Source organism: Columba livia, chromosome 19 (assembly GCF_036013475.1).
Source record: "Columba livia isolate bColLiv1 breed racing homer chromosome 19, bColLiv1.pat.W.v2, whole genome shotgun sequence".
Classification (NCBI taxonomy): domain Eukaryota; kingdom Metazoa; phylum Chordata; class Aves; order Columbiformes; family Columbidae; genus Columba; species Columba livia.
Window position 1 is genome coordinate 1,619,926 of NC_088620.1, and position 22,375 is coordinate 1,642,300.

A 22,375-nucleotide genomic window follows, 5' to 3' on the forward strand; every position below is an offset into this window, starting at 1 on the left:
GAGTAAACTCATTCGATTTCTCTCCTTCATATACTTGTGCAATCTCTCAAGTAGCCCTGGGCTCTAAAGTCATGTACATATAGTGTTGGCAGTGATGTTGGTATATGGGCCTGATAAAGAGAGCCTCAAATGGTCCTAAAACCCCTGTTCTGTAGTGATATCGTTCATGTGTTGAGAAGCTCCTGCATATTGGCTAAATTTAGTATCAAATAGATATACTGGTCCGTGTTGAATTGCACCTGCACATTCCAGATTTCTGATATCTGCAATATAATGGTTCACAGGATCACTTAAGTATACTTCATCAACTTCATCATCTAGAAGCAATAGCAGTTTGTCACATAAAACACTGAGGATTTTTTTTGACGCATCAGTTCTTTATGGATGGCATGTCAGTGAGCAGTGGTGCAGCACGGCGTTCTTAAGGATAAATACTCATGAACTCATGTCTCAATTTTCAGGTAGAAGTAGATGGGCAGAAGTTCAGAGGTGCAGGCCCAAATAAGAAAGTAGCAAAAGCAAGTGCTGCATTAGCAGCACTTGAAAAACTGTTTTCTGGGCCTAACGCAGCAAACAACAAGAAAAAGAAGATTCTTCCTCAGGTAAGACTTGTTATTTGCTTTTTAGACTGCTCTGTTATCACAGCTCTGGGTTGGTTTGTGATACAGGAACTTCTGCAGGAAACCACTGATTTCAGTCCACTTTTATGCACACATGTAAGGTTTCTATTTTTATTCTTCTACAATAACTGTAGTATAACAATATAATCTGATAGTTGGGACCATTTTGTGGGAAATACAGTAGAAAAGGAAGCACAGAGAGAGGTGGGGAGGAGGCGCAGTGCGGTCAGTGGTTGATGCAGTGATGATGTGAAGTCCCGTGTTTCAGCCCAGAGCCGCAGTGCGCTCCTTCTTCCTGGAAGTCCTGTATAGCCAGGCAAAGGCCTTCACTCTACATTCTGGAGTAAGCTGAGATTTTTGCACTTTTTTGCACCTTTTCAGATGAGCCGTTTTGTTTGGCGAGGGAGACCTGTATAATCAAAAGCTTGGTCTTGTCCATTAGGTTTAACAGCCACAATGATCTTTCAAATCTATTAAGTTTGAACAGATCAGAAACTAATCAACAGTGGTTTTCCTCCAGAGGATTACAGTCTGAACTAAGCTCTGAGGATTACAATTTGTGTCTCTTGTGCAAATACGTTAGAATTAGATTTTCTTGTCATTTCATGCTGGAGCAGAATGTATCATAAAATACATTTGCAAAAGAAATTGGTCATTTTTTTTCTGTAACTAATAATCCTGTTCTCTAGGACAGTACTTTTCCATTCTGTGTTCTACCTTTAACAAGACTGGCACATCAAGCATGTTTGAAGAGATTTTAAAAGATGATGATTTAATGCAGATGGCCTTGTATTTCCAGCTCTGCTCTCACTTTCTGAATTGCTGTTTTTTATTACTCTGGGCAGACTAAAGGGGTTGTCAATACAGCTGTTTCTGCAGCAGTCCAGGCTGTTCGAGGCAGAGGACGAGGTGCTTTAACACGAGGGGCATTTGTTGGGGCAGCTGCTGCAACTGGGTACATAACACCAGGTAAGGCATGACACTAATAGTTTAATTTTTGACTGTTGGGGTGTTTTTTTCCATGTATGTCAGTCACTTCTGCAAGAGCCTGAAGTGTTCCCTTTGCTTTTCAAAGCGCGTTGTTCTTTGTGACTCTGTAGCGTGTCTGAGTCTTGCAGGTGAAGTGAAGGGAATCTAGGCATTGCTTTTACTTGGGAATAAGAATCACAGATCTGTAAGAATGGGATGCTGGAGATTCCTTAGTCAAAGCAAATCCAATAGCTTCCAAAAATAAAAGTTATATTCCTCATGCCCAAGTGTTTGGATGACAGCCTGAGCTATGATCATGCCCCTCAGCAGCTGACACGTGCTAATAGCAGAGCCCTCTTGTTTGGTAGAGTTGCTTCCTGGCACAGTCGACAGCGTGTTGTCTTCATTGTTCCTGTATGTTGATGTAATTATAAATATTAAAAACCAGTAATTCATTTTTAATGGCTGTTAACATTGTGTTTGGAACTGTCTTGCTGCCCACGGAGTCATTTATGAGACACTTTAACCTGCCAGGGGCATGCTTCTTGCCAGCATGGAATTACTCCAGAAATAGGTTTAATTTCCTAGTCACTGTAATTGTTAAGCTTTTATTTGCCTTGGCCTTCACAGATTATTTCTCTTCATCCCCTATTCTTCTCAGAAATCTCTTGCTTTTTGTGATGGACACAAATGATCCCACCAGAAAAACAAACTGTAAAGCCTTCACGAACCAGTAAGATGTAGTAACCAAGACTTGTGTTACCACTGGTGCTTTTTGTCTCGCTCCAAAGTTACGCTTAGTTCTTTGGAAAAAATATACAGTTCCCTGTTTGCCTTGAGGTGTTCATATGTTCTTTGTGAAACTTTCTTTTGTCTGTTAGAAATGGCAGAGAAAGCAGAATTCACAGGAACTTTACTGATGATGATGTGGTGTCTGCCATAGGTATCTAGCATTCTCTACCTTATAATGGAATTGAGGAAAATTACCATTCTTTGCATTAGACTGTATCTGTATTTTAGGAAGAACATAAGCAAAGATGGGTTGTCTGGACCATGCCCACTCCATGCTCGGACAATACAGATTTAAGGGTTTCAGTTGAAAGAAAACACCACTGAAGTGAAATGTGCAATTTAACTCTCTGATCCTGAAGCTTAATAAAGTCATTGGGCAGCTTGTTCCTCAAGTGACCACGAAGAAGGATTTTAGTGTTTACAGCAAAATTTGTACATACGAGTGTGAGCTGTTTTTATCTGTGGTCCTGCCTCCTGTACCAGAACGGGTCCCTCCCTGTGTGCCGCGGTGCAAACACCGTCTGCAGATACTGTAGGAAATGAAACCCATCCCTTATCTGTTTATATTGCAGGCTATGGAGCACCATATGGGTACAGTACAGCTGCACCAGCTTACGGTATGTATAGCCCAATAATTAACAAATTAGAAATTATATCGAAACTGTTGTGGCAGTCGAAATGTGGCAGTCCAAGCAGAAATTCAGAGATTAAAGCTCTTACACCATGACAACAACAACACTTTTATGCCATAACCTTGTGGTTCTTTTTTGGTTGGAGTAGCTTTTTTGCCTATGCTTTGCCTGATCTGTGGAAGGACTGCTTGTTCTAATTGCCTGTTCCCTTTCCTACTGAAACTGAATTGAAGTAGTTTTCCTACTATTTACAGCCAATCTGTGCTCCATTCAAAGACTACCGAAGGGCCTATTTCAGCCTCTCTGACCAATATTTATCTAAATGGCGTAACAGTAACGTTGAAATGTTTGTCCCCAAGTGTAAGTGGCTTGTGGACAAAGCTCCTTAATGCTGTCAACTCTCTGAAATCTCCAGTACAGTATGTGCATATACACCTCCCCTGCAGGCTAAAACACTGCTGCTTGGGACAAGCAGAATGGGGTTTGTGTAGCAGATACCGTTAGCACGCAGATTGCAAGGAAGCGAGGACACGGTAATTCACCACAAGGCTTTTGACTAAGAAACGTAGTGGTATTAGGCTGGCAAAGCACTACTTTCATGAAGATTGTAAATAAACTCAGAGAGCTCTGATGGAAGGGTTTTCTTAACTTGGCTTCTCCCTACCCGGCAGCTTTTTTGTTTTTTATGCTAGACTAACAATGCATACCTCTAACCGGCCCTTTTGGTTACTTTGAATGAGGTTTATGTGGCAATGGGAGCAAAGCAGTTTGGAGTCAGTGATATGTCCGGGCACACAGAGCGCGTCCCCCAGAGACAGTCCCGCGTCCTGGCCCGGCCCCGGCTGGGTCAAACCCTGCTGCTCACATCACAAGTTGAGTATGGTTCTAGGCCTGCGGTTTTTCATACAGGAAACTAAGCCTGCAATTTGCTACAAATTTTCTAACTTTTGTAGCATTCATACTACTTGTTACTCTCAAATTTATATAGCTTGGGCAATACCAACTCCCCTGATAACATTATAAAAGTTTAAAATATTTAGAAACATTGATTTCATTACTTTCTTTTAGAAGCTAGAAACAGTGGAAGTTCACTTTTCTTGACTAAGATCAGCTTGGCCTATTTTATACTCCTGCAACGGAAAGGGGAAGGAGAATGTGCCCAAGGATGGCACTTAGACTGTGGGATTCTCCCTTCAAAACTGAAGCAAACCTCTCTGGTTTTAGAACTCCTGGCCTGTTGACTGGCCGTGCGCTTTAACACACAGCAGCTGACAGCCATGTGTTCTCTTCTGTTGCAGTACACAAGGAACAGCTACACATTTTCTCAAGGAAAAATGAAAGGAAATTTAGTTGAGGGCTTACTTCATGATACAGATTTATTTTTTGGCTCTTTCCAAGCCATAGCTACTGACTGTAACTAAGATGAGTGGTACCTGCACACATGTATTTTTACAAGCAGGGACCCACAGTGACGTATGAGGAATCCTTTCCCTGCTGAAGGAAAGAGTACAATTGTTACCAACTTTGCTGTCAGCTTTTCTTGCTTTTTTCATTCATTCATTCCTTCTGCTTTGTGGTTGTTTTGGTTTTTTTTCTCATGATTCCTGTTCTGGGAGCTGTATTTTAATCACTTAGCTGTGTATATGTGACATATCACTGACTTCAAAGCATTGTGGAAGTGAATGCCCCCATTTTTCACATAAAGAGTTTCTGGTTTTAATGTCTTACAATTGTGATGCGAAGTACTGGGATAATGCTTTTTGGCTGTAAGGTAAACATGTCTCTTTGCCTTTGTAAGCTGTTGCATGTTGGGAAACTTCACTTTGATCATCTGGTGCTCTGGAATACCTGCTGTTGCTGCTTTGTGATTTCTAAATGGATACATAGGTTAAATACTAGAATTTAAATAGGCAAGATCAAAAAAAAACTTTTAATTGTGCAGAAGTTTGCGAGGCCACAAGAACTCTGTAATAATCATGAAATCAGGCAGATATTAATCTTTCCAGATTTGCCACTTCAATACAGGAGAGGAGATGCAGAATAATGAAACAGATGCAGAACTTAGTGTAGGTGCTTGATTTTTGGCTGACCTACCTGGATGCTTATCAAAAGTGCTCAACAGTTTCCCTGTGAGTTCCTTTATGAACAGCAGTGCCTGTCTAGAGTGTCTGCAACTGTAATTGGCCTATGAAATTAACTCAGAGCATAGAACGAGATAGCAGAGATGAATTATCATAGAGATGATGAAATAGAGCTTCAAGTCCAAGCACACACTCTGCTTTTGAGAGTTCTGCTTACTTTAATTTTACCAAACACCAAAACCAAAATAAAAGCAAACATTAAGCTCATCATCTGTTGGAAATAGTGCCAAGTGTTGAAGTTTTATTGTTTATGGGTCTCTGCACCCTAAAATCACATTGATTGACTGATCTGGAAAAGGTTAATGAGAACAATACTGTAAGCTCTTGTCTGACTTTTTTGGATCGCTAAACTTATTTGGAGTCCTCTCCCTTTCTTCTCTCTGTAGGTTTACCCAAGAGAATGGTTCTGTTACCAGTTATGAAATTCCCAACATATCCTGTTCCCCACTACTCATTCTTTTAGCAAATGGCAGAAGCTAATTCCTATTGATTGAACAACACAGTACAGTACAGAATGTTAGAAGAAAAAAGCCTTTTTATCCTGTTTTCTTTGAACACATACTTGAGCAAAGTCATTTGTAAAGAAACATCTTTTTCCTACTTTTTGATTTTAACAAAATGCAAATTTAGTTCTCTAAAACTTGAAAAAAAAATGTTCTGTGAAATGTTACCTCATTTTCAAATAACTTATACCAGCCTTCTGTTATAGGGAAGAACTAGAAGCTTAAATCTTACGTTTTAAATGAAGTATCCAATTATGTAAAATTAAATTTGTGAAGGATGTATAGAATATAAAACACTGATCACAAATAAACTGTTTTGTTGTAACACAAGAGTACTGCCTGTTTCCTCATGCAGTCACACAGACTCAGTTAATGACCTGTACTTGCTGTAGGGTTATTAAATACAGGGCACAGTTACTTAAAAAAATAAAAATTAGAAAAAAAAACCCCACACAATAGAAACTTCACAGTTAACATTTAACTTTGTAATTATGGTGTGTAATAAACTTAGTAAAATATGGGTTAAAATATTGTTTTATCTTATTTTTTATAGTTAAACATCAGTACCTGAGTTTCCACGTAGTCTTTGAGATCAGCATTACTGTAACTGTGAGTTTAGACACAGTCTTAATTATCCAGGAAGGATTTTCACTCATACACGAAATACTGAAAAACAAACAAAACCAACGGAGTTAATGTTAGGCCGTCTCTCTGTATTAGGTTGCATTCTGTGAAATAAGTATTGAACAAAGGAAGCTCCCACAGACGGACTCTTGTTATGTAATTCCAGGGATGCACAGCTAAGTCTGTATTGCCCAGAGAAAGGACAACAGTAATGTTACAATCAGGTTCTTTAGAGCTCAAAAAAATGACTTGTTTTCCTTTCTTTTCTGTTTTTACAAAAAAAAAAAAAAAAGGGAGAAAAAAAATTTTAAAAAATTGCACTTGTTCTTGTGGCCTTCTTCACTTTCAGATTGTCTGCCCACCCTTGATTTTCCATCCACCATTGCTACAGAAAGCAGTTTAGTTGTCAATCTTATACTAAAACAAAGGCTTCTTCTTTCCCCCTTACATTTATAAGAATCTAAAGCAGCAACAAGGTCCCCATGGAAACTTGCTATTTAATTGTCCCAGTTCTTGTTGAGTGCTGCTGTGAAAAGTGACACACTTCAGCCATAGGCCAGTACTTCTCGAAGGGTTGGTGCTCAAAGCGAGGGAATCCTCTTTGCGCCGAGGAGCGCGTGCACCTGTCTGCAATTCCAGGGCAGGCCCCAGCTCCACCACTTCTGCATTAAAAGCTGCTGTGGGCTCTAACGCGGGTGCCAAGTAGTCTTTATTAAGGTATCACCCCACAAAATAAGCAGCGTTGTTGGTTGCACTTCTCTACTCAGACCTCACCCATTGCTTTTCAGTAGGTTTGCTTTAGTTCGAGCTCTTCTAAAGATTTGCCTTGATGCACTCTGTTCTCCAACATGCTCCGCTGCTGAGGCGGGGGAGCTTTGTATATCAAGAGAGTGTAAGAACGGTGCTTAAAGCAACATAAAGTTCCTCCTCCCCTACACCCCCCATTATAGGCAAAGAAACATTAGAAAAGCTTAATAAGCTGTGGCTTATGTAACAAGCTGCTTTTTTTGGAATTAACTGCAGCTGTTAAGCTAAGTATTTGTGCTGAGGATTGTGTTTACATCTTAAATGGTTTTTCTTTTGCCATAGCTCTAACTTTCATTTGGTGTTGGTGGTACTTTAATAAAAATTGTAGGTGTATTGACAAGTAGTGGTGAGCCTGCTGTCGTCATCCACATGTTAGTGCTGAAGAGCAGGGTCTTGGGGATGTCGTCAGATGAGTGGTGCTCGTAAATCACAATATATTTTGCTGGCCTATGGATGAAAGGAAGCCATCACGGAGCAGAAAAAGCATGGCTGATAAGAGCCCGTTTTTCGTAATCAAATATTCATTAAAGGAATCTTGCCTCTGCACAGATTTCCCTCCCTCCTTCCCTTTTGGAGTTCCCCTGATTGGCAACTGTTTGTAGTTATTTTTTTAATCCCCAGCTTTGTAAAATTCTCAACAAAATATTCTCTGAACCAATTCTATAAAATGAACATTCATAAGCTGAATAACTTGCTCTTATTTTAAAACCAAGGAGGGCGCTATGCTCTTTTCCAACATGATGGCAGTCATTTCAGATGATTGATAGAAGTCATTTTTTATTTTTGTCATTTGTTGGGAGTTACTAACCACATTGTAAACTTGCCCCCTTGCTGCATATTTTACATTTCTCTGCTTTACTGAAAATATGAATGAGCTGTCAGTTCTTTGTTTAGAAAGTGGTAACCTTGGAAGTGTTAGATGTTTCAATACCTTCATAGAATTCAAAGTGCCCATTTTACAATGAAAATTCCACTTGCAGCTGAAAGAGCAGAGAAATTTAAATGGAGCTTTAGCTTCAGCCAGTCTCTCTGAAATTAACATGAAGTTTTTGCTTCTCTGCTCTTTTCCCACTGTAGGTGGTTTTTTCATTGACAGTCCCTATTGCCAGCCTCTCAGCATCGCACCTTTTATTATTCACTTGGGCCCTCAAGATTTCTTCTCTGACTTCTAGAACCATCAGGTTGTGTGGCTCGAAATGGCATTTTGTACATGTCTTAAAAGCAAGAACGTGGTTCGTTTTGAGATTTCTCAACTTCAGACGTGGAATCTCAACTTTTTTCCTTCTCTTTTATTTTTTTAATGCTTTTTCTCACTTGTGGAATTTTGTTCCATTTAACGAAAAGCAATACTTACTCCAAGCCACAGTCCTTTCTTTGGGTACATAGCAATAGATGTGTATATACTTCTGAAGGGAAAGATGGGTATGGTGGGGAGCGGGGGGGGAACAAGCACAAAACCAAGCAACAAAACCTAGCGGAGTGCCTGCTTTAAGCAGCGAATGCTGCACTTTCACTAGCTAAGTACTTTACAGTTTTAATACTATGACTGTATTTGCATGGTTCCTATAAAAATTGCTACAGAGACTTGCAATGGTCACTCTTGCAGCAGTAGTGCTTTGTACCATTGTGCACGTCTGCGGACATGAAATGTAGCAAAAAGGCAGAAGAAAAAACATAGAATATATTTTTTTTCCAAAACCTAACTAAATGTTGTATTCTCTCTCTCTTCCCCACATCATTAAATGAGGCACAAAAAGGGCAGGCCTGAACTTGACTTCCCAATAGAGAGCTTTTGTGTCTCTTAAAATCATCACCAGTGATAGGAAAACATAGTTATCTGGTAAACATCCAGTTCAAAAAACTTTGCTGCTATAAATTTACTGAGCTTTTTCCTCTTAAATATTTGTATGTGGATATTTTGAGACTGTGAATCAGCAATAACTGAAAGGTGATTTTTTTTTTTTTTTTTAAATGGTATTGGAACATCTATATGTTGCAGCTTAAGACTTTTAAGCAGTTTTCAGCAGGTTAATACCACTTTATTCTCATTCTCTCCGGACCTTCATAGCCATATGCACTTGTATAAAATAAGCAGAAATGTAGTGACTGTAAGCTGAGATCGTGATATAAAAGGTAAGAGATTTTATTTTCAGCTTAAAGAATATTTTTATTGCTTTTTTTCTAATAATCTCATATACCTGTGACAATCTTGTATATGACATGTTTTTATTGTCTTGTCTAACTAAATGTTTGAACAGATAATACATAGGTCTGAATTCCAGCTTTGTATTTTTCAAGGCCACTTCAAATACTCCCGTTTCAGTTAAAAAAGAAAATATTACTTAACACTTTTAAGAAATAGTTTGGGTTTATCAACAGACTGTTCTCCTTCGAATATTTTTCTCTTGTGTAGCATTAAAAGCTGTATTGACCCTGTGTGTCAGGCACTACCCTCCCTGCATACCTGGGGAGAACATTCGGGGAGGTACCAAACCACAGCCGTGGCTGCACCGAAAGCTGCACCATGGTTATCAGGAGAAGTGGAATGTGTGATATTATCTAACTAATAAAGAGAGAAATTATTTCCCTAAGCTATTAAAGCTAAACTCCAAATGAAGAATGAAAGACTTTGATGATAGTACAGTTAAAATCTGCAGAGATCAAATTACATTAGGCCAAATTAATTAATGAAGCAGCCAGGTTTGCTTCCCTCTTGTGGGTGCAGTGGGAGGAGAGGAAGGCAGGCAGTGATTTAACTCTGCATGAGTAATTTGCCTCGCTGTGGTCTTCTAAGGCTAGAAATTAGGATACAGCCACCCATAAATAACTATTTTTAGTTCTGTAGTAAATGTTTTAACAAATATTTTACTTGGATTAAAATTGTTTTGGATTATGACCTATATGGTGCACATGATATGTGTAGTTTTAAAATACTAGTGTGGGTTTTTTTAAATTTGCCTTTATATAACCTTGTGTTATGCAAAGTTGCATAGTACAGTACTGCACAATTGCAGTACCTGCAGTATTTGAAGTTGCTGGAAACAACTTTTTTAATATTAAAAAGGTAAAAAGGGGGGGAGGGGGGCAAAAGGGAGGGAGTTGATGATGTTGTATTATTAACAGCATTTTAGGGTCTCAGTTCAGAGATGAAAGCATTAAAAAACCCTGATTGATCACAGTTTATACTGATGTAAAACAGGAAAACACTTGTTACGGAATATATAGTAGTATATCAGGCTCAGAGCTTGTTGTTTTGCATCAAAATATAACAGCAAAAATAAACTAGATTTCATTTCAGTATTGAAAACATCTAGTTCAGTAAATAACTGCATGTGTAGGTTATCCATAACTCAGGACATGTCTGGATAGAATTCATAGCCAGATATAGAAAGATAGCTGTTAAATATTGTTAGCTTTGCTGCTCTTGGCAGAAAACTGATCTTGCAAGTGGCCTATACACTTGCACCTGGGGAAACGAACTTCAGGAGCCATGAAAGCACAGAACCATTTGATTACATTTGCAGGTGCAAGTGAAGAGCCAGTAGAACGTCCTTGCCATTTGGCGGTGCAGATTTGCACCGTGAAGATAACAGCAGATGAAAACTCGGGGCTTGGTCTGAAGCTCACTTAAAATTCAATTCATTCTTTCAGCCTGTCAGGCTTAGCAGTGCTGACAGCGGAGCAGCGGGCTGCTCTGTTTCCTTCAGAAGACAGTATTTTTTATGCGTCAAGGCAATGTTAAGGTGCATTATAATGAACTTCTCTGGAGTATTCTTTCCTAGGCTTAACTGATGCCAGCCTGACAAGACTGTCCAGTTCAAGGACTGATTAATAAAATGTCTTGCTGACTCATTTGATCTGTTTCTTTGTGGCCTGTACTTGGCAGCTTAATCCATTTGTATTGGTTTCCATCAGGAGTGCTTTGACTATGCTTAGTGCTTTGATTTCCATATTTTTCTGTCATTACCCTTTTAACTCTAATAATCCTAAGATTCCACTCTTCTGCTTTTTTAAAATTCTCGCTTTGTTGGATCTTCTTTTTTTCACTGAAAAGGTATTAAATTTCTCTAATACATTTTTGTTCATCATGCATGTACTTCGAACGAAATTTGTCTCCTTGCTTTTGTTGCTCCCCTTCTCAGAAGGAGAGACACCATTTCCTGACACGTGAAATACCCAGTGTACGTAAGACTCCTAAATCCTGGGGTTTGCAGCCACTTGGAATCAGTGATAAGATCCTAAGGCGCAAGATTGCCTAGGAACCTGTCTCATTGCTGGGCCACTCTCCATCATCTTTGCCAAGTCTTGGGAAACAGGAGAGGTGCCTGAGGACTGGAGGAAAGCAAATGTCACTCCAGTCTTCAAAAAGGGCAAGAAGGAGGACCTGGGTAATCATAGACTGGTCAGCCTCACCTCCATCCCTGGGAAACTGATGGAATGACTTATCCTTGCTGCCATTTCAAGGCATATCAGGGATCAGAGGGTCATTAGGGGCAGTCAGCATGGCTTCACCAAGGGGAAGTTGTGCTTGACGAAACTCATTGACTTTTATGAGGACATAACAAGACGGGTGGATGATGGCAGAGCGGTGGACATGATCTACCTTGACTTGAGTAAGGCATTTGACACAGTCTCCCACAGCATCCTCACAGCTGAACTGAGGGAGTGCGGTCTGGATGAGCGGGTAGTGAGGTGGACTGTGAAGTGGCTGAAGGGAAGAAGCCAGAGAGTTGTGGTCAGTGGGGCGGAGTCCATTTGGAGGCCTGTATCTAGTGCAGTGCCTCAGGGGGCAGTACTGGGGCCTGTATTATTCAATATATTCATCAATGATTTGGACGAGGGAATAGAGTGTTCTATCAGCAAGTCTGCTGATGACACCAAGCTGGGAGGAGTGGCTGACACGCCAGAAGGCTGTGCTGCCATCAGAGGCCTGGACAGGCTGGAGAGTTGGGCAGGGAAAGATGTAATGGAATATAACAAGGGCAAGTGTAGAGTCTTGTACCTGGGTAGGAACAACCCCAGGTTCCAGTATAAGTTGGGGAATGACCTATTAGAGAGCAGCATAGGGAAAAGGGACCATGAGCCAGCACTGGGCCCTTGAGGTTTTCTTCTAGAAGTCTTCTCACAGAAGCAGGGTCTAAAGTGCCTTTTCTGTGAGACTAGAGGTCTATTTTATGGCTGAGCTTTGTATTTCTGGATATACCCAGCAGCCAAACATGTAAACCTAGTTAAATGTGCTTTGTGCAGCTGCTCATATTGTTGCCTATTTTGTTGTACCTTTTCAGTGAAGCAGAAATGTTATAGCTTGAATTTCTGGTTCATGGAAAAGAATTCCAAAAAAGTTCCTTTCAATTAGTACATATATAAATAGGACACCAGGGAAAGTCTGCCTGTACACTTCCCACCTTAGCTCTAGTTTTAGCTAACCAGATGATCGGGTGTATTTTGGGAGTATTTGGGTGTCTGACACTTAAAGGATTAAAAGAAGCCAGAGCTTCACAAAAAGAATTGACCTGGTTAATGTGTTGTCTGTGTTGGAGGTGAATGGCATTACCATTGACTTTGGAAGAACAACTGGTGAGCTTCAGTTGTCTGCTTGGAGGAGGAAAGTGAGGCTATTTACAGATGGGGAGATTAAAATATAGATTGTTCCATTGTTACAACGGCATTTGTTTGCCTTTGGCTGCTCTTGTTTGCTGTTCTATCTAGAGAAGGTTTTAAGGCAAGCAGATTGGCTTGGAGGGCTTGGCTAGCTGCTTCCTGCTATTCTGGCCCCTTTGCCAGTGCTTGCTGGCTTCCTTAAGCACACGTTCAGGAACTGGAACATGGAGACCTTACTGCTGGGCTTTGTGCCAGCTGGATGGAGAGGGGCCAGCCTACGCTCACCAAGGGAATGTGGAACACGCAGCCTCTGTTGCCCCAGCAATTTCTGTTGGACACAGTGCACCATCCAGCCCTCACAAAGGCAATTTAGTGCCTGGGTAGGTGGTTTCTAATCGGTCTAATTTGCTGTCATGTAGCCAAAGTGAGCTAATTAGGTGATTCAGCAATTGTCATGGCTCCCACTTAATGTGCTTTAAACCCTGCTGCCATGACTTCCAGTGCAAGTGAATACCTTTGCTTCTGTGAATTCTGTCTTCCTTCCCTGCCTTTTCTGAGCATCTCCTAACATCCCAGTAAAAAACTGATTCTCCCAAATTACAGAACTTTTACATAGAAGTTTCTAGATTTCTTAAAAACCTTTAATCAGCCTATGAAGATCTTCAGAGAATCAAGTATTCAGTATTTCAACTTACTCATGTGCCAAGGGACTATTTCTACTCATTTAGAAAGATCTGTGAAAACTGATCTGGTATCTCCGACCACTGGAGACTAGGATTCTTTCTATGACAACACTTGCCTTCTGGTAGGAAAAAGAGATATAAAGTGTGTCTTAATAAAAAACTCTTATCTTGTAGCCACTGAAAGAACTTAACTGGGGAAAAGTGCACAAATCTAAAATTATTTGAGACTTTTTGCCGCTTTTTGCTTCTCAGTAAGGGTGACAGAGCACTGGAACAGGCTGCCCAGGGAGGTTGTGGAGTCTCCTACTCTGGAGACATTCAAACCCTCCTGGACACCTTCCTGTGTAACCTCATCTGGGTGTTCCTGCTCCAGCAGGGGGATTAGACTAGATGAGCTTTTGAGGTCCCTTCCAATCCCTGACATTCTGTGAAGAAAAGTCTCCTGTTTGTTGGCTGTTCAACTGTGGAACATCAAACTTTTGGTACTTGTTCTAAAACTCCAAGATAGCAGTAAATGTGAACAGCTTTAATGTACCATCCCTGATCCAGTCCCAGCAATGTCTTGGAGAGTGAGCCTGGCAGTCTCTGTCTTTTCAGTCACCCATCCCCTGAAAGAAAGTGTCCCTTGCTTCATTTGTAATTCAGCATCTGTGCTTCTGAGAGCTTGTAGATCATCACAGTCGAGTGGTGGGATTCCTGAACATCTCTCCAGAAGCGTATAAATGAAGACCCATTAGACAATATAGTATTTCAGTCTTTACTCAGACAAAATTATAAGTTTCCCTCTGTCTCTTTTGCTTGGTAGTATTATTCAGTATTAGAACTTCTTGCCTTTAGCTAAATTCTCTCTAGACAGTTGCCTGTTACTTAATCAAGGGAAAAAGTATGTCCCAGCTTCAGATGAGTTCCAAGTCACAGAAGCAGCTTATAAAACCAGCTACTATTTCCGGTGGCTCTGGGAAACAGCACAAGAATCACAGAACTCTGCTGCAGTGGATTCTTTGGGATACGTGATGAGATACGTAAATATGAAGTTCAGATTGCTGTTCTCGGGCATGAAGCTGACTTAGGACCTCTCTGGCATCAGAAGAACGAAAACGAGCTCTCTGCTTGACTCACTGAGGAGTTCTGTAAGAACGGTTGTACAATCTTAAAAAACAGTAACTCAGCTCAAATGTTCAGGATACAGGCCCTCTTGGGCTTCCTACTGAATAAATCTATTGAAAAATGAGATACTTCATTGACTTGTTTAAAGCAAAGCAAAGGGGTATTATAGTTGTATCCGCTATCTACAGTATATGAGACAGCTTGTCTAGCGGCTCATTGATTTAATTCTTCTGTTTTAGCACATCTAGTTCGCTGTGAATCTGATCCCTACTGTAAGGTGAAAACTCTGTTACAGTCATTTCAGAGCAATTAACTGGAGAAACTCAGCCCTGAAGTCCTACACCTATGGACTGTGGCAGCAGTTTTCACCTGTACTTTCCCTTCAACATTAACCACTAGTAATTAAGTGTTTGACATTAACAGAATTGTCATCACAAAGCTATTTTATTACTTAACCCCAGAATTTATGTCTCCTTAGCTTTATTTGTCTTATCTAAATCCATACTTATTTATGTCCACGTTTTCTAGTGCTCTGAAGCATCCTCCTTTTTCCCATTCTGCTCATAGAAATGGGACCGATTCAGTTGTTCCTTTGTAACTGATGTTTAAGATGATACGAAACCATGAGTAGGACAGATATGCCTGTTCTTCTAGTCTGGGGTCTTCTAGGAGAAAGGGTGCTGCTTCTGCTAGGCCTGTCTCATACTGTGTAGGCAACGCAATGCCATACCAGAAGTAGCTGTGTGAGTTTGTAAGAGAAAAGGTTCATCACAGTATAAGATTTAAATTTAGGAAAGTGGGGTTTTTTTCCAGTTCCTGTGTGTATGAAACATTCAGACCACATGTTTACCTTGACATTTAAGAGGAGTTAAATGTCCAGAAGTGGTATGTGGAGATGTGTGTAGTTCTAAAGCAAGTTTCTTATTTTAGATGTTGTTTTATCTTTTATTTGGTGCCTTAACTCTGAACAATCTAAGGTCATACATACTGTACTTTAAAAGAAACCATCAAGTCTACAGAAACTGTTGTAAAGACTGAAGCCTTCTCAGTGGGAGAGTTCTCTTCCATGTTTAATTAATAATCCATTGAGAAACAGGAGTTGCAAGAATTTAAAGAGCACGTAAAAATTTTAACCACAGATTGAGACTGAATTTATCTGATTTCCAACTTCAAAAGTTTGTGGCAGTAAGCAAATGGAAGGTACAGTCTCTTCTAAGCTGTGTAAGTAAACAACATCAAAGTGTTTTACAGCTAGCCAGAAGTGCATGTTTGTGAAAACCTCTTGACTGTTATCTCTACTTGAACAAATTACACTAATACTAAAAGGCATTAATTGAATGTAATTGGCTACCTTTCGTTCACTGGTACAGGGGATTTGGAATGAGTAAGAATTGCAATTAGTTTTCAATTCCAGCGTAGACTTAAGCGTCATTCCTGCCTCTTACCTAGATCTAGAAGCTCCAGGTGCCTTATGCTGCTTTGCGTTCGTGTAGTGCCACTCCTAGTTGAACACATGCCTGCTGAATACATCTGGTCCTTGTAGAACACACTGAGGCAAGAGAGAGCAAGAAAAGAAGACAATGAAGCTAGAATGCCCTTCTCCAGCCCTAAAGGTTGAGCACTGTGGATAGGAAGTTGGCAGGAATATTGCACTGCCTTCTCCAAGTCTGTTAATAGAGTCTGTGGTAAAACCAGGAGATTTATGTCTGCTTTGGTAAACCAAGAGCCTCAGGAAACTAAAAGGAGGGGGAGATGGTATTGTTTTTTCAAGAGTTTGTAAGAAATTAGATAAGAGTTTTAAGCTAGCCATATAACAGACCAAAAGCTGCTAGTCATGTTACTACAGGAAATTAATTAATTTTTTTTCTGTTCAGTAAACAAGCCCAGGACAGAAGGTTTTTCAGAGGAGGAAGAACAGGAAAATTCCAATGAACAAATTACATTTCCTGATGCAGCCCTATCCAAAATAGGGAGGCTGCTCCAGGCAGTGTATATAGCATGCAACAGGAATTTTGGGAAGGGAAGGAAAGAAATAATAGTAATTTCCGTCAAGGACTACTAGTAACTTATTTTCACAAAGCCCACAGTACTGTAGACAACTTGCTTTAACACAGAACAGCATGGCAACAAGGAAAAGCAGATACTGCTTCCACATCTACATGTTGTAATGTACATATTTCAGGTCACCAATACTGGTGTAATTAGTTATGACAAAGTACGTTCATCTTACCAGAAAAGCATATTTTGACATTCTATCCACTTCTATTTTTTTAAGCTAGAAGGGAGTTAATTATAGCACTCAGCTGTTTCGAAGGGAGTACAGCAGAAGGTAAGTTTCAACTTCATACTTCGAAGCTGCTATGAATAAGTTGAGTAACAGTGTTCCATGGAAACAACCTGATGTACTTATTTTCTTTGTGCTCATTTCTACGTTCTTAGAAAAGCACAAGCTTGTGTAAGAATAATCAATACAAAGTTACTCAGGGTACTGTGTCATCTCAGCAGTGGACACTAACTGCATTTTAAGTCAAGAAGCACATATAAATCAAGCTTAATTAAAAGGAACGGACCATCTTGGCAGGTTTTGCTTTTCTACTGGCACTGTTACAATTTAATTATCTATGCATACAGAAATGTGTGTATTGCACACTCCCAATAGCTCTTGTAGTTCTGTAAGGGCATCCTGTAAACTAACACAGTAAAATACAGTCAGTGTAGGAGAGTGCGTATTCTTCTTCCATTATTTCCATGAAGAACTGTTTATAAGATGACAGCAATTATTGCTCAAAGCAAAATAATGGTGGGCTAAAGAACAGCATTCAGAACAGTACAGCTTTTGAAAAGTTAGCGATATGAATTATGAAAATTTTGATTTGTTGTACAGATTATTTCCTGTGTTTCTAAACCAGAATCACTGCTTCCTTGCTCAAAATAACAGGATAAAGACAAGTGTAGTTTTCTAATAGCATCTATTGCATGGAAATACACATATACTGGAAGAAAATGGAGGCTGTACTGCAGAGAGCATAATCAACTACAGAGCCATTCTCTGGGCAATGCTGCATAATTTAAGAGTGGGTAAATATGCCTTCAGGGACAACACGACACAGATGTTTAAACTAAAAAGGCTGCAAAAGAAAGCCTCGAAGCTTTGTCCAGTCATACATTTATTCTTCCCTGAAAAAAGGACATATACACTCATATGCGCTTAGTGAGTTGTACATCAGATATCGCAAAGGTCCTTAAGGACAGATGTGTTAAAGCCAGTCTCCTTTTGGACAGAAAAGGGAGGAAGCTGACTCTGTCTTCCAGTTCCAAAGTGCAGTGTCCTATTTCTGATCCTAACCCTAAGTCAATATTTATTGATCAAACTGACTAAGCTTTTTAGGTCAACAAGCTCGCCATGAAGCAATTCTGTTCTCCAGCCTCTGCAGGGGCCAACAACTGGTGCTTAACTACTACTTCCACTCCAGAATGTCACCTGTCCTCCAGCTGTCCCAGAGCCATTCTGGGACACTTGCACTTCAAAGAGAGCAACACTGTTGTGGGGGGACTCTCAAAAGCACTGAAATGCGACAGCAGAGCAATCCCCGTGGGCTGTATGCTTTTGAAGTCCTGTCCAGTTCTTGGTGACAAAGTTGAGCATGAAACCTGTACTGCCAAATGTACCGGCCCTTATTGAGAAGGACATCTGTGGGAAGCAGCGATTGTGAGGAAAGGCTGGTGTTTTCCAAGTCCAGCTCATGCATTGTTGGGTTTTCTTGGGTTTTTTTTGTTTTGTTTTTTTAATGGTTGAGTTTCCACTCACCAAATATCACCATCGGTCAAATCCATTAAAACAATTACTGCTAATTTGGGCAAAAACATCCCCCTTGTATATCCCAAACTACCACCACACATCCATCTAAAGAACTCTTAAGCAGAGAATGCTCAGGAGGCAGAGCCCTGCCAACAGTCTGCACACTAGAAGGCAGACGCGAAATCTGGCAGTGCAGCATGATGTTACTTTTCTAATGGCAATTACTTCCACAAGACAAGGAAAAGACAGAGGCAGTGCTTTGGGGCAGTGTTTCATGCTCAGCAAGTTTGTAGAAGGGAGGAATGCAATTCTATAAATCACTTGTACTGTATTTCTGTTTCTAGACTTGAATGAATTTCACTTTTCCTTTGTGGGTCAGCATAGTAAACATTAAAGAAAAGGTCTATTTTTCTAAATCTCTTTCACCAATAGAGGTCTGACCTGCAGCCAACAGATGGATTTATTTATCCACAGAGGGACAGTGTTTATTTTTACACTAAGATTGGATATGGCATGGAATAAAAAGAAGTATGACCTTTGAACTATCTAAACCTGAAACACTAGAACAAAGTCTACAAATGAGTAATATGGTGGACAATTCCATCTTTCTTCCCAGTAAATCTCTCTCAAAAGAAATTACCCAGAATTAAACTTCCAAATGAAGTACAGGAGATCCTTGTGGTCTAATTACAGCCTGCTTTCAAAATATTTAAGATTTCTCGGGATTTGTAATCTGTAGAGAACAATGACAAACTATTCCTGACTCTACTGTAAATAAAGCAACTTCAAATAAAGTAATTCGGTGACAACCTTAGCTATTTATAGCATTTAAAATGTAATCTGAACATTCAAATTGTCTTAATTTGGTAGCAGTTGAGTGGGAAGAAAAATAACTGCACACTGAATTTTAAATTGAGCCGTATCTACTCACTAGCCAAAATAAGCCTGCAAATGTAAAGTAAATGGAATGCTCTTTGTACATTAAGTTGCTTCCTCACGTGATGCTGTACCCTGTACACTTGGCTTCATTTGGCTTCTGTGTTGTGGTGTGTATGCCAGCCACTGTTATTAACTGTACACAACACTTCAATCTGCACTGTAATCTTGGTTCATATGCCACTGATTGTAACCCGATGCTACAGACTTATCTGTATATAAAACCGTAACCATGTCCCATTTGCTTCCAATAGCACACAATAAAGGCTTATCTCTGTAAACAGGAATTATGGCTGTATGACTGGGTTGAGCTTTTTTTGTTTACAGTAAGGAAACTGGCTTTAAGGATTTTTGAAGCCTGGGAAGCCAAACCACAGAAGTCCTTTCTACTTTAGTCAGGTAATAGGCTCAGCAGAACATAGAGAGAGCACTTCCTAAGGTTGCAGTTTTATTAGAGATTATTATTAGCAAAGTTGCGACTTTGAGATGTAACCTAAAGCACATTCATGCAGTAACAAGCAGGATGCATTCCTTCACAAATATGGCAGAGAACACAGGACACAGGACTGAATTGTGCAAGGGCCACTGCACACAAATATGACCGGCCACTAGCCAATGGAAGTGGCAACAGCAAAGCCCAGGGAAGGCTGTGATGAGCCAAGAAAGCTAAAAAAAAGGAAAGAAAAAAAAAAAAACCCTCATTGTATATTTTCTTAAAAGATAAACTGGATACATAAAGAACGAGTAAGGTTCTCTCAAACTTTTTTTCTTCTCCTGCCCCTCTCATTTCACTCTATTTTCTAAACATTTAATTCCTGTGGTCCCAGTTTGTCCCCTGAGGTCTGAACCAAATCTGAGCAATTTCCTTGTCCAGAGCCATTGAGGGCAAGAGTTGAGGATACCATAAGAATTGTGTGGTTCTTGCAACTTACATTAAGATTTACAAGATTTACTGGAATATACAAGTATGGCCAGTTGCCTGGAGTTACAGAACAGTTTTACTCTAGAAGGGAAGATAGAGAAGTCATTTTATCATATGCCCTTATATTTTCTTAGAAGTGTTTCTTCTGGTCTGTAATTCAGCATTTCAAGTCTCAGTGCAGAGGTCGTTAATCAAATTCAGAGGAGATCAACCTTGAGGAAGGATTAAAAACTGCTGTGAGCTGATTAAAGCTGAGATTGCTCTTAATAAAATGTGATGTATGGAACCCCACAGCTTAGTACGTACGATAACCAGAATAAGACTTGGTGCACTCATCAAAACAGTGTGCAGCCACCCGAGTGTGCTGTTGTGTGGCAAACAGTCATGCACATAAGAACTGCTGAGGGACCACTGTACCAAAAACCACTAAACCATGCGTCACTTAAAATTCAGAGCTGCATCAAATATTTAGCACGCAAGATCCACAAAGAACTGAACACAGTCAGTTAAGAAAACATCGTTAACACTTGACTGAAACTGAGGTCAGTTTTACCCTAAATATCAGTATAATACTGTACCTATGTACATGCTTAACGTTAGTGAGCTTATTAAGAGGTCATTCAGAAAGCTACCTCAGGATTATCATCTCGGAGGTGCTGAGAAGGCTGACAGCTCTTCAGCAGAAGCCTGGCAATGGCTGGTCAGTGACAGCTTGTGACAGGAGCTGGGCCCACTCCAGCAGCTGACTGGCATTCTGTAGACTCACAGGAATGAAACCAGGGGTAGATAAGGGAGGAGTAATACAATACTGACTAGACTGAACAACGAGGTGGGCACATCCATCTTGCCTCACTGTGCAACTGCCTGGTATCATCTCCTACTTAGTTTTTTTCCCATCCTGCTGTAGCCAACCTAAACTTGCCCACATAACTTCTTAAGACATAAAGAGATCAGAGCAGGCTGTTGAGCTGCTAGTGGATTCTAAAAACAGTCTGTTACTGTAATGCTGAGACTGCAGGCACTCAGGAGCTCTACCGTTTGCTGTTCGTGTCTGTGCAGCAGACATCTCATCCATAATTCATAGAAGTCTGGCAGAGGCTTCTATAGCCCCTCCAGCATGCTGCATTCTTCACCATACCATGCAAAAAACACCTTAGGGAGACACACAGTCATCATCTCATGGAAACACTATCCTTTCCCCTCCATGCTAGATGAGATCTTGTTCCAGAAGGAATTCTCAGGGGGATTATGCAGCAGTCCTACCGTGCCCTGGGTAGGTGGGGAGCTCAGATACACACTACTCTGGAAGCAACAAGCCTTCATCCTCCTCCTCTTTCCCATCCATTCAGTCTGGTGCACCACAATTAAATTACCATAAGACCACTTCTTTAAACTGGCGCAAGCCTTCAGGGCACAAAGGACATTAAGTCACGTCCCTCTTTTCTCATCAGCCAGAAAACACCAAAACCACGGTGGTTTTCTACGGTATTCTTAAAAGAATTTATAAAAGCCCTTTGCTCACATTATGAAAGCTGACAGTGGCACAGCTCTTAGTCTCATCTCAGCAAGTACTTTACCAGCTTTTCTCAGGCACAGAAGTGGAATAAGAACTGCGCAGCAGTTTTCCCTAGGTGGGATAAATGGCCAGATTTATTAGAAAATCCCATCAGGAGTCATTCTAGTGTCACCTCCCAAAATTAATTTATGTATCTGGCTCCAAGCCTGTCCTTCACCCTGGATTCCACAGACAACTCTATGCATTAACAGACACTCACAGCAGGGAGTTTAAACACACAGCTTTGATGTATTCATGGTATACACTAACTGTACAGTCGACATGATGAGGGCTTCTGCTCCTATCTGGCAGCCTGCAAATCTCACCACTTCTGCACCTTCTGGAGTCTGAGAGTCCAGAGACGCTGTGATTCCATCTGAAGCACTGCAGAACCTGCCTAAAAATCACGACTTCTGTCATACAAGCTGTTGATTAAGGTGAACCCTCTGCAACACCATAACTGAGACAGCATGCTCACTCCTGTAAAACAACCCGTAGTCCGAATAGTTATTGCCTCCAGAGACAGTCATGCACAGAGTTAAACTACATCTACATCTAGTTCTGAATACCCTTTAGGACAGAACCTAAGGCAGACCCTTCTCTTAGAAAAAGCTCAATCAGCAATAGTGTATCTCCAAATAAACGGTTGGCATCTTTCCTACATCACCTGCCTACAGAACATTA

At 40.4% G+C, this 22,375-nt stretch overlaps 1 protein-coding gene and 1 long non-coding RNA gene across 25 annotated transcripts in view; one reads left to right on the forward strand and one right to left on the reverse strand.

Annotated features, from left to right (window-relative positions):
- The window catches only part of STRBP (spermatid perinuclear RNA binding protein), a 58,339-nt gene extending 40,242 nt beyond the window's left edge, over nt 1–18,097 (forward strand). For 13 of the 24 annotated variants that reach the window (XM_065035467.1, XM_005512986.4, XM_065035474.1 and 10 more), the window contains exons 15-18: nt 462–602; nt 1,466–1,589; nt 2,954–2,998; nt 5,541–5,987. In XM_065035467.1, coding sequence (XP_064891539.1) covers nt 462–602; nt 1,466–1,589; nt 2,954–2,998; nt 5,541–5,617 — 387 coding nt within the window. In that variant the 3' untranslated portion in view covers nt 5,618–5,987. Of the gene's footprint in view, nt 1–461; nt 603–1,465; nt 1,590–2,953; nt 3,153–5,540; nt 5,988–8,165; nt 8,448–9,087; nt 9,112–9,156; nt 9,222–10,612; nt 10,801–16,754; nt 16,809–17,904 lie in introns of those variants that run through there. The other 11 variants (XM_021280252.2, XM_065035461.1, XM_065035458.1 and 8 more) reach the window with 6 other exon arrangements.
- On the reverse strand, nt 1,866–16,034 carry LOC110355079 (uncharacterized). Its single transcript, XR_002407453.2, has 3 exons — nt 15,925–16,034; nt 6,225–6,323; nt 1,866–2,001 (listed from the first exon to the last, which is right to left on the reverse strand). It is a non-coding gene; the product is annotated as an uncharacterized LOC110355079 (long non-coding RNA).
- Nucleotides 18,098–22,375: the final 4,278 nt, after the last annotated feature.